Source organism: Pseudorca crassidens, chromosome 11 (assembly GCF_039906515.1).
Source record: "Pseudorca crassidens isolate mPseCra1 chromosome 11, mPseCra1.hap1, whole genome shotgun sequence".
NCBI lineage: Eukaryota > Metazoa > Chordata > Mammalia > Artiodactyla > Delphinidae > Pseudorca > Pseudorca crassidens.
Window position 1 is genome coordinate 75,931,299 of NC_090306.1, and position 15,216 is coordinate 75,946,514.

The 15,216-nt window shown below is 37.0% G+C and overlaps 1 protein-coding gene across 3 annotated transcripts in view; it reads right to left on the bottom strand.

The window, feature by feature from the left end:
• The window catches only part of ATP2B1 (ATPase plasma membrane Ca2+ transporting 1), a 131,724-nt gene that overhangs the window by 11,980 nt on the left and 104,528 nt on the right, over positions 1 to 15,216 (bottom strand). Inside the window, exons 13-21 of one of the 3 annotated variants that reach the window (XM_067697517.1) lie at positions 14,343 to 14,522; positions 13,616 to 13,703; positions 12,919 to 13,025; positions 5,573 to 5,764; positions 5,129 to 5,342; positions 4,449 to 4,660; positions 2,983 to 3,090; positions 979 to 1,161; positions 507 to 593 (exon numbers count right to left, since the gene is read on the bottom strand). In XM_067697517.1, the coding sequence (XP_067553618.1) occupies positions 507 to 593; positions 979 to 1,161; positions 2,983 to 3,090; positions 4,449 to 4,660; positions 5,129 to 5,342; positions 5,573 to 5,764; positions 12,919 to 13,025; positions 13,616 to 13,703; positions 14,343 to 14,522 (1,371 nt within the window). Of the gene's footprint in view, positions 1 to 441; positions 594 to 978; positions 1,162 to 2,982; positions 3,091 to 4,448; positions 4,661 to 5,128; positions 5,343 to 5,572; positions 5,765 to 12,918; positions 13,026 to 13,615; positions 13,704 to 14,342; positions 14,523 to 15,216 lie in introns of all 3 variants that reach the window. The other 2 variants (XM_067697519.1, XM_067697518.1) reach the window with 2 other exon arrangements.

The window sequence follows — 15,216 nt, forward strand, 5'->3', positions numbered from 1 at the left end:
ATACAAGTCAGAATGCTTAAGTTCATTTTTAGCTTTAAGAATGCAATTTCTTGGTTCTGTTACATCAGTTTCAAATCACATGCTTTTGGGAATCATGCAGTATGGAACATGTTTAAAGGCATATACTCAAAAATTTATAGTCGTTTCACAAATTCTAAGCTACAATTTTATTCCCCATATTAACTATCAGAGTTAGAATAGAGACAAGCTCACAGATTTCATGTCTGATCTTTGGTTGCAATTGTTCCACCTGTTATCTAACCCTCTAAGAAATAAAACAATCACAACGACAACACTTTGAGGTCTCAATCCACTTTACGAAAAGAAAGCTTTATGAAAAGCCTGAACAATGAATTTAAACATTAAGGAGAAAATGAGAAACGTTAGGTTGTGTGAAGTAGGAAATGTTAATTTCATGCACTTAGGAACACACACTCACACCCCACAGTAGTAGAAGCAGTAGAAGAGGAAAACACTACATGTGTAGGGGTAGAAATATTTGTTACATCATGATGCTGGCTGGCGATGGAGGGTTGCCGCCTTAGAGCCCCCTGAATGGAACTTCCACTCTGGAAAGCATTCACTACATCCATCTGCAAGGAATCAGAGATTGTGACAGCTTGCTCAGCAAGAGAGAGAGAGAACAAGAGAAAGGACCATTCCATCTATCAACATATAAAAAGTAAAGAAAAAGGCACTTTTTACAGAGCAGATAAATAGGCAAGAGTAGCATTTGGAGATGAAGTGGGGGGAAAAAGCTAGGAAAAAAGGAGCTTGGGGCATATAGACACATTCTTTCATGGTCAGTTAAAACTTTCACCCATTCCAGGCACCAGTACTATTTTTCAAAAGAATAAGTTTTGTGGGTTGGGGAGGCTGGAAAGGAAGCAAAGGAGCACATTCAAACCTCCTCCCCAGGCCCGAAAGCCCTGGGGTCCCGTTCCCATCGTCTCTCCTACCTCTCCACCAGACCCATACCTGCGTTTGGATTCTGTTCAGACCTCTAAACCACAAGATCTGGCCACGCCGTAACTCCCGCTCAGCGTGATCAATCTCTTCCACGTCCTCTGCTAACTCCTCCTCAGGTATTTCTTCCTTTTGTGTTCCATGACCAGCTTCTTTTAGGAATTTTAAACGGCTAGTTGGAATTGTTGAAATAAGCTACAACACAGGGGAAAGAACTCAGAAACAAATCATATCAAACTACAATTAAACCGATCAACTTTAATACAAAAAAGGTATGGAAAGTTGCAAGGACAGCCAACTATCTTTACCAATGAAGCAATGAGATCCTGTCCATCAGAGGCTTTCTTTCTCAGAACAAAAAATATCCTTCTCTTAGCTACACAAAAGATTTAAGTTTGAAGGCTAAAAAGTTTTCCTGAATGGAAATAACCTGATTACATTTTCATATTTTATTTAGGACATTCAAGACAGTAAATTATATAACCATGCTTTGATATATACGTATTTCCTTAAACTCACATTAATGATATTTATTTCAAAAAAAATGAAAATAGGTGATCTGATATGATGCAAAAGAAGTTTACATTTCATTAGTGCTTTAAGAATTCAATGAGAAAAAACATACCAAAATTCAGAAAATCTTCAAGGCTGAGCTGAAAATAGCTCTTGTTTATTCAATGTATTTATTTTCATAAAGTACAACTATTTAAAATTGGATTAATACTGATTGAGAATGACACGAAACAAGAACAGATGCCCGAGAAGACAATAAAAAATACCAAAATACCAATATGTATTAACTTATAGGTGTTCACAGCCATTCCTTAAGGAAGCTGGGAGAAACAGGCATGCAGTCAGAATCAGAACTGCTCAGAGAACTTCTAGTCCAACCAACTCATTTTAGAGATGAAACAGGTTCAGAGACACTGGAAGTGACTTGTTCATGGAGTGACTAAGACCCTAGCTTTCCTGACCAACAAAATCAGTGCTTTCTACCATCGCACACTTAAAATCAATAGACGACGTCAACCAAGGACAGTAACTGATGCCTGTTAGGCGTGTACACTGTACTGAATCTCCTCTTCCTGAAATTAGCCAGATTTGGGGGGAGGTTGTAGGGTTCGGTTTTGCCTGTGAGGGAACATTATGAAGTAACTAGAACGGTAATAATAATAAAAAAAAAACTGTGGGCCCAGTACGGATCCTGCTTAAAAGAAGATCTCAATGAAAGAGGCTTTATAATGAGTAAGAAGAGAAAGCTCAGAACCTAGAAACACAATTAAGAAAAAGGTGAGATAAAAGGCACATAAAGACTGAGTTAAGGTTAAGTACAATCTGAATATTCAGTCTGACTGACTTGCAAAATGACAGTAAATTAGCTCACACCAGTTACACACCATAACATAGGCTGGTTTTCATTTATGAAAATGTTGGTACAGATTTTCTATCAGTTTTATAGTGATGGTAATGGATTTAAAATGAACAGCACACACACCGTTACCACCTATCTTTAAAAAAATAATGACATATATCTGCAAGTCAGCTATCCATAGTGAAGTTAAGGATATCTAATTTTTCAGGCATTGTATTTTATACATACACTGTTGAAGCCATTTGATCCAAATAATCTAAAATGTCATTTTGTGGCCTATTTTTCCAGATACCAGTATTTTTATAGAAACATTCTTCACATCAACTGAAACTCAAGATTTTTCCAATGCTACATTTTTATTAAATTACATAACAAAATGATAAAAAGTCTAAAGTATATAATATTTTTATTAAAATATTAAATCTGAAAATGCAAAAGTAGGTCATAGAGCAAAAGATACAGATGTTAGCATTCTAACCAGTTTTAAATGCATCAACTTAGTAACAGTTGTAAAACTTGTTCTAAAAAACAGAATGAAAACTACTTAGAATCAAGTTATAGAACTGATTAAAGAATATACACACTAGAAATTTTTTTTAAAAAATCACTGTAGGTTTGAACAAAAAATGATGAGATTTTTTTACCTGGCCCCAGAGTAACGTTCCCATTCCTAGGAATATTGACCATAGCCACTGTTCTATTGAAAGTTCTGAACAACTGAAAGGTTTTCCACCAAACTGCACAATTATTATCTAGAGGAATAATCAAGAATAAATTTATTTAGTGAAGTTGTTGACTTATACTCTGGCCCATGCTCCTTATCTCATTGTGGACTTGTAATGAACAGACCAGTAGCTGGTCCACAGACCACACTTTGAGTAGCACGAAGGCATTGAAGAATGATACCCTACATCAACTGTTTTGGGTATATCAACCTATGTGAGGAACTAAGTTTTATCAGACTTGCTTGATAGACAGACAGGCAGTTACATTTTTGCAATCCCCATATATTAAAAACAGATAAAATAAACCTAACTTTAATAGTAAGTAAAAACTAAAATTTTAGCGTGTCATGAACAATGATTTTTTTATAAAATACTTCCAGAAACTACACAACAAGTAAGCAACACTTCCCCTAAAGTTTATAGAAGCTGAAAGCTAAAACAGAAACAGTCTGCACAGAAATAATTAAGTCTAGGGTTTTGGTTTTGGTATCCACAGTACACAAGGTATAGACTAAATAAACTTCAAAATTCTTAGATCTTCATTTTGAAACTAGCATCATCCTTAAAAGCTCACCTTTTAAGTTTAAACCTTACTGTGTTTACTGACCTCCTGGTGTGATCAAGCACCGTTCACTTACCTGCTTTGATTCCAGATTCTGCTATTAACAACCATTTACAGAGAGGAGTACCATAGAATCCAAGATGATATAAAAACATAGGTACAGTATATAATTATATAAAATTTACCATATGTAAAGTGATGCTTAGTTTTGTCCTTAGAATGACCTTTATAAAAATGGGAAAATTCGGTCCTTTCTATTTCATCTCAACCCCACTTCTCACACCCATTCTCCCACTCCTCTTCTACCTTGTTTTGACAATATTACAAAATGGAAAGCTGGCACATACCAAGTCTGGATGAGACCATTCAGAATCACATGGATTTTAAAATATGCATCTCAAAACCTTTTATTTTTTAATAATGAACTCAACTGTACAAATACAACTACTATTAGTTGCTAGAAGCAATTAAGGGATCACTCTAGCTGGACTAAAAAGTGGTTGACTATAAGACTGACCTTGAATAATATAAAAATTACAACAGTTTTCATAATAACAATGTAGAATAATCAGAATCACAGTGAGTGTGAAGTATCACAGCCACAGAACCAGTAGTGCAATTAAAGTAGTATTAGTTTAATGTACTCATTCACATGTAGAATTTCAGGATGGGGCAAATTTTCACTCGAGTTCTTTTGATGTCATCAAGGCAATACACAGAAGGCCCACACATTGCAGTCAAGTAATTTCTGGAACAAGCCACCTGTTCACCTAAGATCTCCACATAATAATCATATTTGAAACTATCGTTTACAATTACCCACCTGTACCACAAATGTGCCTAAAACAATTGTGCAGAAGATGGCATTATTAAAGATTCCTTCAAACACATTTCTTTCACCATGAATTTTCCGAGCATTTATTTCGTTGAAAAGTTGCATCAGTACAAAGGTATTAAAAACAATAGTATAATGTTCCGATGGAGGAGCATGCAAAGGAGCATTTCTTCCACTATCAATATCGAAAAACTTTTCTCCTGAAAGAATGAGAAATTACCATTTTGTAATTATCATACAAAATAATTTAACATTTCAAGGAAGTATGCAATAAAACCTAGTCAGACCTTTCTTGGCTCTCACAAACGGCAGCACAGAAAGAGCTGGAAGGGACCTGGGAATCTATAGTACAACCCTCTTTTATTTTATACAGGGGGAAACGGAAGCCCCCAAAACTATGGTGACATGTTCAGGATCACATATCTAAGTTACTGGTAAAGCCAAGGACAAGAAATTAGGACTCTTTTTACTCCCCCTACTGCCCCAATCTATCACACTGCCTCTCAAAATGTACTAAGGATCCACTGATCAACAGAAGAAATTAAAGATAAATGGGGAGTCAGAAAGAAAATAACTTCTGTTCTTGAAAAATTTGTAACATTAAAACCATCTGGGATATTAGCTTGGAACAGAAACAACTGAAACTTTATCAGGCATTAAATTCTTACCAGCAAACAAGAGTGTGAAGACTACTACAAGCTGATAGAATGCATGACCCAAAATATTCTTCATCATTGTGCGTGAGATGAGAGGCTTATTTCTACCATAAGGTTTCCGAAGCAGGAGAGACTCAGTGGGGGGTTCAGTTGCCAGAGCCAGGGAAGCGAGAGTATCCATTATGAGATTTACCCACAGCATCTGCACAGCCTTAAGCGGTGAATCCTAGAAAGGACAGGTTTCTTAATAGACATTTACAACTATTCAAGGACTCCGCAATTCTCAGGAAGCCGTTTCTATTTAAAAACTTAACAGAACAGGATAACATTTTTATATTAATTAACCTGAAGTACTAAGCTTCAACTTATTTAAATATTTAAGTACTTTAAAAAGGCAGGTTATGCATATCTTTGCTCTAAAATAAACAAGTTTTAATGGATAAATTGTCAACCTACTTGAGTAATACAGGCGCCCGTGAAAGCAACAATCACTGCTACTACATTAACAGTAAGCTGGAACTGAAGGAATTTTGAGATGCTATCATAGACATTTCGGCCCCACATAACTGCTTTAACAATGCTTGTAAAGTTGTCGTCTGTGAGAATAATATCAGATGCTTCTTTAGCTACGTCAGTTCCAGCGATACCCTATTAAAGAAAATTTCTGTGAATTAGACTGAATGTTTAAAATATAACCTTTAAATATTTGAAAGGACAGTATATATTTTATAAACAAAAATTTACCATTATACTTAATAATTACTGACTTAAATTTACCGTAAAAGGGGGTAACATAGTTAGTCTAAGATATTGTACTATCTCTCAGAAAGACATTCTATCTCAGCAGAAATCGAACATAATGAACGAGGCACTGACAATAATGTTCAAATTGAGTTTAAAAAAACAAAAAGAGGAATGGACACAGGCACTACCCAAGTTCCTTCCAAAAGTCACACTAAAAGATTTTTTTTTTAATTAAAAAATAAAAACTCACAAAGTTAGTGGGAAAAGAGACATTGCAAAAACATCTTAAGAGGCTGGAAAGCAGATAACCAAGTAGGAAGAAACTCAGCAGACCCCAGAAAGCTGAATCCTAAATCAACAGTAGGAGAGCAGAGTAGCAGCCTTTCTGCACTACAGGACTCTCCTATGTGAGGCTCAGGACTCGGCAGCACCAGGCAGCACTGGAGGTAGGGGTGAATGCGTGAATAAGAACAGGAGGATTCTTAAAGTCTACCGAAGACGCTGAAGCAGTACTTAGAGGGCCCAAACTAAGAATAACAATGTCCCTCAACAGTGGAATGGGATGGATTAATAAGTTGTGGATTGATAAAAACGAGTGAACTACAGCTATGTACAATAACACAGATGAATCGCACATGAAAAATGATGAATAAAGGAAGATGGACTCAGAATAATACATGATATATGATTCTTATGTTACAAAGTTCAAAAACAGACAAAAGGAATCTTCAGAATACTGGTTACCTCTGCAGAGAGAGACGGCAGTAATTAGAAGGGAGTGTGGTTGAGGCATCTGGGGGCATAGGTCATATTCTATTTCTTGCCTTGCATAGAACAGGTCTGTTTACTTGTGATAATCCATTCACTGTTTACTTATGACATAGACACTTTTCTGTACGTGTGTTATATTTTAATAACAAAATTAAAAGAAAAGGCAGCTAGAGCCTCAGAGTCCCTTCCCACATCCATGCAACCAGGAAGTTTGACACCCTCTAACCTGGCAGAAGACTGCCTGCTAATTTACTAGAGAGGGTATAACAGAGAACGTTTAGACTGAACGATACCAAGTGCTGCTGAGTATAGGAGGTGCTATATTGAAAAAAAGGGGTTAAGAGTAACTCTGTTTAATGAATGTAGAGACCACTACCCTTCTTTTTTCTACTTGTTTCCCAGAATACCAGTATTCAGAATTGCCCTCTAGGTAGCACATCTGAAAATTCTTTCCCGAAAATCTGATCATCATAGGAGAAGAGACCTAAAAATACTGAAAATTCAAGGTACCCTAAGGAAGTGAAATGGCCAAGCCAGATCACTTTACTGGGAAGCTTCTGGTCGATAAATCCCACTTAGAGGCCTAAGACTTTCCAGCTTTTCAGCTTTCTACTGGTAAAATATGCCGAGACAACCAAGAATCACTTTGACATCTGAAGAAAGCACTAACCTGAAAGACAGAGACTAAACCAAAAGGCATATGGAGACACAAACACTACACAGAGATAAAAGCTGATTTTTATTAAAAAAAATCAAATCCTTAGGCAAAAGGTCAGCAATGAAACAAGAACAAGAAGTCAGATATCCAAAAACAACTCTTGGAAATTAAATATATGATCACAGAAATGAAAAAACAACAGAAGTTGAGGAAATTCTCAACTGCAAGATGACAAAGGTATGGTAGACAGGAAAAAAGAGACAAGATAATAAGGTAAGTCCAAGAGATTCAAAAATCAGAGGGGACTATTCCACAAAGAAGAGACACTGGAGAAGACATAAGATGAGTATAAGAAAATGTCACAAAATTGAAGAAAATCAGTTTTCATAGTAAAAAGTTGCCCTAAGACAAACCATCACATTTCAGAGGACTGAGAACAAAGGAAAGACTTACATACCTCCAAAAAGTGTGTGTGTGGCGGGGGGAGAAGGAGGTTCAAAATTCAAAATGGTATGTAATAACAATGGAGGTACACATTCAAAATTCTGAGTGAAAATTATTGTCAACCTAGATTTTTATACCAAGTCAGACTAAGTATCAAGGAGGATTCTTTGAGGAGAGAATAGAGATTTCAGTCATAAAAGTTATGAAAAAGTTTAACTCTCATGAAGCCTTTTTCTCAGGGATCTACTGGAGGAGATGGCTTTACTACATGAGAGAGTAAACCAAAAAAGACATTGACATCAAATTCAGGAAATTCAAAATCCAACATAAGAGAGAGGAAAAGGAAATTCTTAGGTATGGAGAAAGAAGAGACAGCTGTGTAGCAGGCTTAGCAAACAGTCCAGATTGAAGCACATCAGAAGATCTGGGAGAGGTATCTCTAAGAAGGCAAAACTGGTAAAAGTGCCTGATGTCTCTGACATAATGAAAGGAGAATTTGGTGATGAATTAGTATTAAGTACACAAAAAACTAAGAAAATAAATACATAAATAATTTAAAGATTAAAAAGTGAATTGAAAAAGAAAATGTATAGGGAATACAAAAAGTTGTGCAAGGAAGTAAAAGTAATTATAACAGACCACATGGCTCAGCTTGGAACAGCATTTCTAATCACAATAACGATGGTATATTGACTGACCTCTAACTCTGATGGAAGAATAACAGGATGGGTAGTGTGTGTGAATGCATACAGGTGTCTGTGTGCCTGTGAAAGTGCTAAATCCTTATCTTCCTTAATGAAGAGTCATTAACAAATGCTTTATATTAAAAAAATAAAAAAAACTATGAATTGGGAGATGGGGATTGACATATATACACTATTGATACAATGTATAAAATAGATAACTAGTGAGAACCTACTGTATAGCACAGGGAACTCTACTCAGTGCTCTGTGGTGACCTAAATGGGAAGGAAATCCAAAAAAGAGTGGATATATGTATACATATAGCTGATTCACTTTGCTGTACAGCAGAAACTAACACAACATTGTAAAGCAACTATACTCCAATAAAAAAATTAATTAAAAAATATAAAAAAATTTAAAAACCCTTGTAATCATGCCATTTAGATACATGGAGGCAAACAACTAAGGAAAACAAACAGTTGGTTTCCTTTAGTCAAAAACTAGCTGGAAGAAATGATATGTGGTAGGGGACACAGTTATTAAGTCTTGTAGAACTGTTTGACTTGTTAAATGCTATGCAATATTGTTTTGATAAACACAAAGTCCAAAACAAGCTTTTCTCAAAATACTCCATGAAGGAGCAATCTTAATTTAAAATTTTAGTCTCTAACTCCTAATCTGTATACTTTACTTTTTTTTTTTTCCTTTTTCCGGCTGCACTGCGCCGCCACTTGTGGCATCTTAGTTCCCTGACCAGGGACTGAACCCGAGCCCTCGGCAGTGAAAAAGCGGAGTCCTAACCACTGGACCGCCAGGGAATACCAGGGAATTCCCTGTATATTTTTTTAATGTGCAACATATTTAATACATCTAAACCCAACAGGTTTCCTTGCCTCTAATCATCCTCCATCTTTTGCAAATGCAAATCTCACACTCCCTTGTTCAAAATCTTTCAAAATTTAAAAAGCTACTTTAAGATGTTCGCCTGTCGATGCAGGGGACACGGGTTCGTGCCCCGGTCCGGGAGGACCCCACATGCCGCAGAGCGTCTAGGCCCGTGAGCCATGGCTGCCGGGCCTGTGCGTCCGGAACCTGTGTTCCGTGGCGGGAGAGGCCATAACGGTGAGAGGCCCGTGTACCACAAAATAAATAAATAAGATGTTAATTGTGTCCAAATAAAAACTAGCTTCATAGTGAAACAAGTTTGGGCAACTCCCCATCAAAAACCATTAAAACAGCTTTTTATAAGCTTCTTAGAGCTGTATGCTAGCATGCATTGTGAGTCTCCAAATTTGTTTTACTGCATCAGAAGCCTGCTTGGGAAGTGCTGATCTACAGGATACAAGAACAAATTCCTCACCTTCATATTCAAGGCCCTTCTGATCGTCACATTCCAGTACCCACCACCACCACACCCTCTTCTAGTGAAGTTAAACTACTTGTAATTCTCAGAGGGTCTCTTAGCAGTACCTTTCTCCCTCTCTCCATTCAACTGGCACCTCTTTCAGAAAACTTTCCCCAGTCTCTACAGGCAGAGTCAAGGACTTCTTCCTTGAGGCACTCCCTGTGCAGTGTTTAGTTCTTCACTGGCTGCCACTGTGCTTCAATGATTTACTTCCTTGTGTGCTGAACCTTTAGGAGGCAGCAACTACTCACCTGTAATGTTTCTGGACCAGAATATTGAAAACAGCTTCTTAAGGTTTGGAGGAGAAACAAATTATTATTAACCCAAAGTCTAAAAACACTTTAAATTAAATGAAGATATTTTAATTACCTTAACGAAGATTTTACTACCACAGATGCATATTTGGTTACAGAAATACATCATGGCATTCAGTCTATGATGACAGAAATATCTGTACATGTGTGGTTAACTGAATTTTGGTAAGAATAATGCAATATAATTTAAAAAATAATGTAATCATATTTTAAACACAGCATGGAAGCTTGCTATCTAAAGGAATTCTGAAAGGAGTGGCTAAACAGGGGAAAATGCCAGGCCTCTTTGCAATGTACTCACATTAGAGTCCCTTTAATTTATTGTTGTACATTTTATCTTAATGTTGAATTTACTAAATGTAAGTGCGTATGTGTGTATACATACATACACACACCTATATATATAAAGAGAGAGACAGAGAATACAGTGTTTTAAAATGCTATTTCTGCCTGAAAAGTAAGAGACAGGTTTAAAAAGAACTAATCAATAGCAATTTCTCGGGCTTCCCTAGTGGCGCAGTGGTTAAGAATCCGCCTGCCAATGCAGGGGAAACGGGTTCGAGCCCTGGTCCAGGAAGATCCCACATGCTGCAGAGCAGCTAAGCCCGTGCGCCACAACTACTGAGCCTGTGCTCTAGAGCCCGCGAGCCACAACTACTGAGCTTGTGAGCCACAACTATTGAAGCCCACGCACCTAGAGGCCGTGCTCCGCAACAAGAGAAGCCACCGCAGTGAGAAGCACGCGCACCACATCAAAGAGTAACTCCCCGCTCGCTGCAACTAGAGAAACCCGTGCACAGCAACGAAGACCCAACACAGACAAAAATAAATAAAATAAAGTAAATAATAAATTACAAAGAAGAGACACTTCATCTCTCTCTCTCTCACACACACACACACACACACACACACACAAGCAATTTCTTGTGGGTATCTAATAAAAGCCCAAGACAAATAATTTCGTCTTTCAGTTTTAAAATATGAAATTGAAGAACTGAACAAATATACAAAGTAAATTCAAGCTTGAGCAAGAGTGCTTTCAAGTCCAAGCCACTATGCACTTAGGTTTTCTCTGTGCATTTAAAATAAATTTAGATTATTTTTGACATGCTACCTTTAAAAAAAAAAAAGTGGTAAAATGCACCTAGAACTTTCAAGGCTTAAAAATCAAACAGAGCAGCTGCTGTACTGTGTTTCTGTTTGAATTACTATATTTACCTGCATTTATTTAAAGGCCTTAGTATCTGCCTTAAACACCTAAGTTTTAGGAAGAAAGTTTTTGTTTTTTTAATATTAAAATGCATTGTATATAAATACCTTCCTGGTCAGCTGTCCAGATGAAAGTAGAAGTAAGAATCCTGCCAAATGCTCAAGAGCAGCAATGAGTGATCCCGTGTTTCTAAAATGAATGATCCTGTTTTGCTTACAGCCAAAGGAAAAGCCCTTAAATATTCCTTATCCCTTCAGCTTCTTCTCCCAGCTCTTCAGAAGTTCACACCAATGCACTGCTTACCATAATAAGTTTGGGATAGGGCAGGGTGGGAATCTTTGGGTTCACAGCTATTGGTTGAGGGTACTTTACCCATATCACTTCCTTCTTCCATCTCCCTCACTCCTGTTAAAAGGCAGCTACCATGGTGGTGGTTCTGCTAAACCCCTATTTTAGCAGCAAAATACCAGGGGGACAAATTATGCAAATAAACATTGGTACACATAAATATTCTCCTTTCTGAAACACTTGGGGACACACTGTGTTTGGGAATTCAAAGTCTCTCATGCTTTAGAAAGATAATGCGGCACATACCTTCTATCACAAATTCTCCCAGATAGGGTTACCATCCCATAAAAACACATTAATATCTCTACAATGACTATGAATGTTCATATTAAGTGGGACAAATAACATCCTCATATCATTCAGAATATTTTTTGCAATCAAATGATTCTGCTGTAAATTTAGGAAAAAAAATGTCAGTTTTCAGATTTTTGGATTTGAGAATTGTGATTATGAACCTGTATTTTCCAAAAATGAAATAAATCAAATTAAATAAAATACTTAAATTTTCTATGGCACTGAAAGTACAAAGATTCATTCCAACACTGAAAAATTAGAAGGACTGGATTCAAAGATATAACAATCTAATTTCAATTATTAAACATTTATGTAGCATATGTATTTTATGATACCTACTTTATAGTAAACACTTCATCAGTATTATGGGTACAGTATAAAGAAAATAATAATGAAATGCTAAAATTTCCTAGCACTTTAATAATCAAATATAAATTGAGAACTTCAGTGGGGTACAGATCTTTTTTTTCAATCAAAAAAGATTACAAAAAAAAAGATTACATCTATTATACATGAAATGATTACTATTAAAAGTTACTCTTAAGACATTTTCAGTTGAGTGGAAGATTCTTAATCATATTCTTAATTTAAATACATATAACTGTTCTAAGCCTGTCTCCTATTTAAGAGGACTGCTATAAGGTTTAGATGAGATGACAGACATTTATATATTTTACAGAGTACAAGGTAAATGTATGATATTATTATAACTGTTCAAAAGAAGTCACATCATCTTCCAGCATCAAATAAAGGTATTATATAAACTAATTAGACTTATAAACCAATTTAGGCTTACATATTATCCCTCAAGCTACTCTTGAGGGACAGTGTTTAAAATCAACACTAATTTAGTAACAAACAAACAAACCAAACAAACAAAACCCAGTCAGTAAATTACATCTGAATATTTGAATTATGTTAAGTTCCTACCATTGCAAATCCAACATCAGCTTTCTTTAATGCTGGGCCATCATTTGTACCATCACCAGTTACAGCTACAACCTGGCGTTGTTCTGAGACAGTGCTGTCAATTATACCTGAAATAAAAGTAAGTATTTATGCTGTAAAAATAATCTGTTTAATTAATAAAGTGATTCTGCAGAATATGCTAGCTAGCCAGTTTTACAGACTCTAAGTTAAAAATAGGGGCTTCCCTGGTGGCGCAGTGGTTGAGAGTCCGCCTGCCTATGCAGGCGACATGGGTTCGTGACCCGGTCCGGGAAGATCCCACATGCCGCGGAGCGGCTGGGCCCGTGAGCCGTGGCCGCTGAGCCTGCGCGTCCGGAGCCTGTGCTCCGCAACGGGAGAGGCCACAACAGTGAGAGGCCCGCGTACCGCAAAAAAAAAGAAAAAGTTAAAAATAAATAATTAAACACAGAGAAATGGAAACTGCTGAGATGTTGGGCAAGGAACAACTCCAGAAATTGTTGTATTAGGAGTTATATCCTGTTTTAATCACTGAAGATAAACACAATTCACCTAAGGCATCGAAAGGAAATGTATTTAGATTTTATTGGAGAAGATGATATCCACAATTCAATCTAATATTCAGCATCTATTACTATTTTAGGAAGCAGAACGCATTTCTCTATTAAGAAATTGCGGAGTAATGGTAAAATCTACTCACCTTTAACCAGTGTATGTTTGTCAGTAGGAGATGACCTTGCAAGCACTCGGAGCTTTGGCCAAATCTTGTCTATCCGCTCTTGCTCAATCTATAAATTTTTGTCAAAGTTAAAACGTGCCCAAGCCTAGTTTTCTAATTCCAAGTTAGCGACCTAGCATTTGTATCAGTGGTTCTTAAAGTGTGGTGGACAGACCAGCGGCATCAGCAACTCCTGAGAACTTGTTAGAAACAGAAATTGCCGAGCGAGACCCAAGGCCTATCTTATAAGACACTCTGAGGTGGGGCCTAGTAATCAGCATTTTAAAAAGCTCTCTAGTCACTCTAATGCAGAACCGCTGTTATATGTATCATTACAAGATCAAATTCTAACCATCTCCCCACTGCCTATGAAAATGGAAACTCCTCAGCGTTAAGTAGTGCAGGGTTTGGGGTCCCCTAAAATATGTTCCATAGCAACTTTTCCAAACTCATCTCCCATTACTCGCTTACACATATTGTACTTCTTGGGCCCAGACTGAAAAAATGAAGCGCTCACTCCCTTTAGGACAAATTTCTTTATCACTTGTCCCCTTTATTTCCTAAAATGCTACTGTTTTGCTTCGTGGGGTGAGGGCTGCACTGATCCAGGTGCGATGCCTAACATGTAGTGCATATTCAAGATGTATCTGTCCAATGAAATTCCTAATATACTAAAAACATATCAACTTAAACAATAAAAAACGCTTACCTCTCCTTTTTCATTTCGTATTCTTCTGTTGAAATCTTTACCTTCTAGGCATAGGAAATCTTCCCCAGGATGTAAAATACCACATTTGGTAGCAATAGCCCGAGCAGTATTAATATTGTCACCAGTGACCATCCTCACAGTAATTCCAGCCCTCTGACATTTCTTTATTGCATCTGGCACCTGGTTAATGTGGAAAAAAATTCACATGATGAAAGAAAATTAGTATTTCCAGGGTGGGGAAAAATCCCACCGAACAAATATACATTGCCTTATAGTCCCACAAATGACAACTTTAATTACATCTCAAGATATTATTTCTTGAAGTAGTCCCAAAAATCTCTTCTTTCCCCTTCCACTGCCACAGTCCTAGTTCAGGCTTCACTTTCAGTTATCATCTGACTTAAGTTGCTTACATTATTTATTTGCCAAAGGCTTTTTAAAGTGCCTTTTCCCCCTAGCAACCATTAGGCAATTCTTTCCTGGTTGGTTTTCCACCATTCTGGTTTTACTGCCCAGACCACACCAGAGTAAAATGTTGGTGTTCTTTGGGGTTAAGGGAGGCTCACTTGTTTTTCCCCATTCTTGATCTTTTAAGGGTTATCTTACCTATTCTGGAACCTCCAACTACTAGGTACATGCTAATAACTTTCAGACCTACATATTTTCCCCAGCTCATTGTGAGAGCTGGATTCCTAGTTCCATCAGAAAAGCAGACATCAGAATTTGGGTGTCTAAAAGGGAAACGATGTTTTCTATCTAAGAGAAACCTAAAGATTATCTGATATCTTCAATCTCCTTACCCTATACATCCTTAAGGGCCAGTGAGTCCTGCGATTCTACCTCAAACCTTCCCTGTACCTGGTCTCCGATGTTT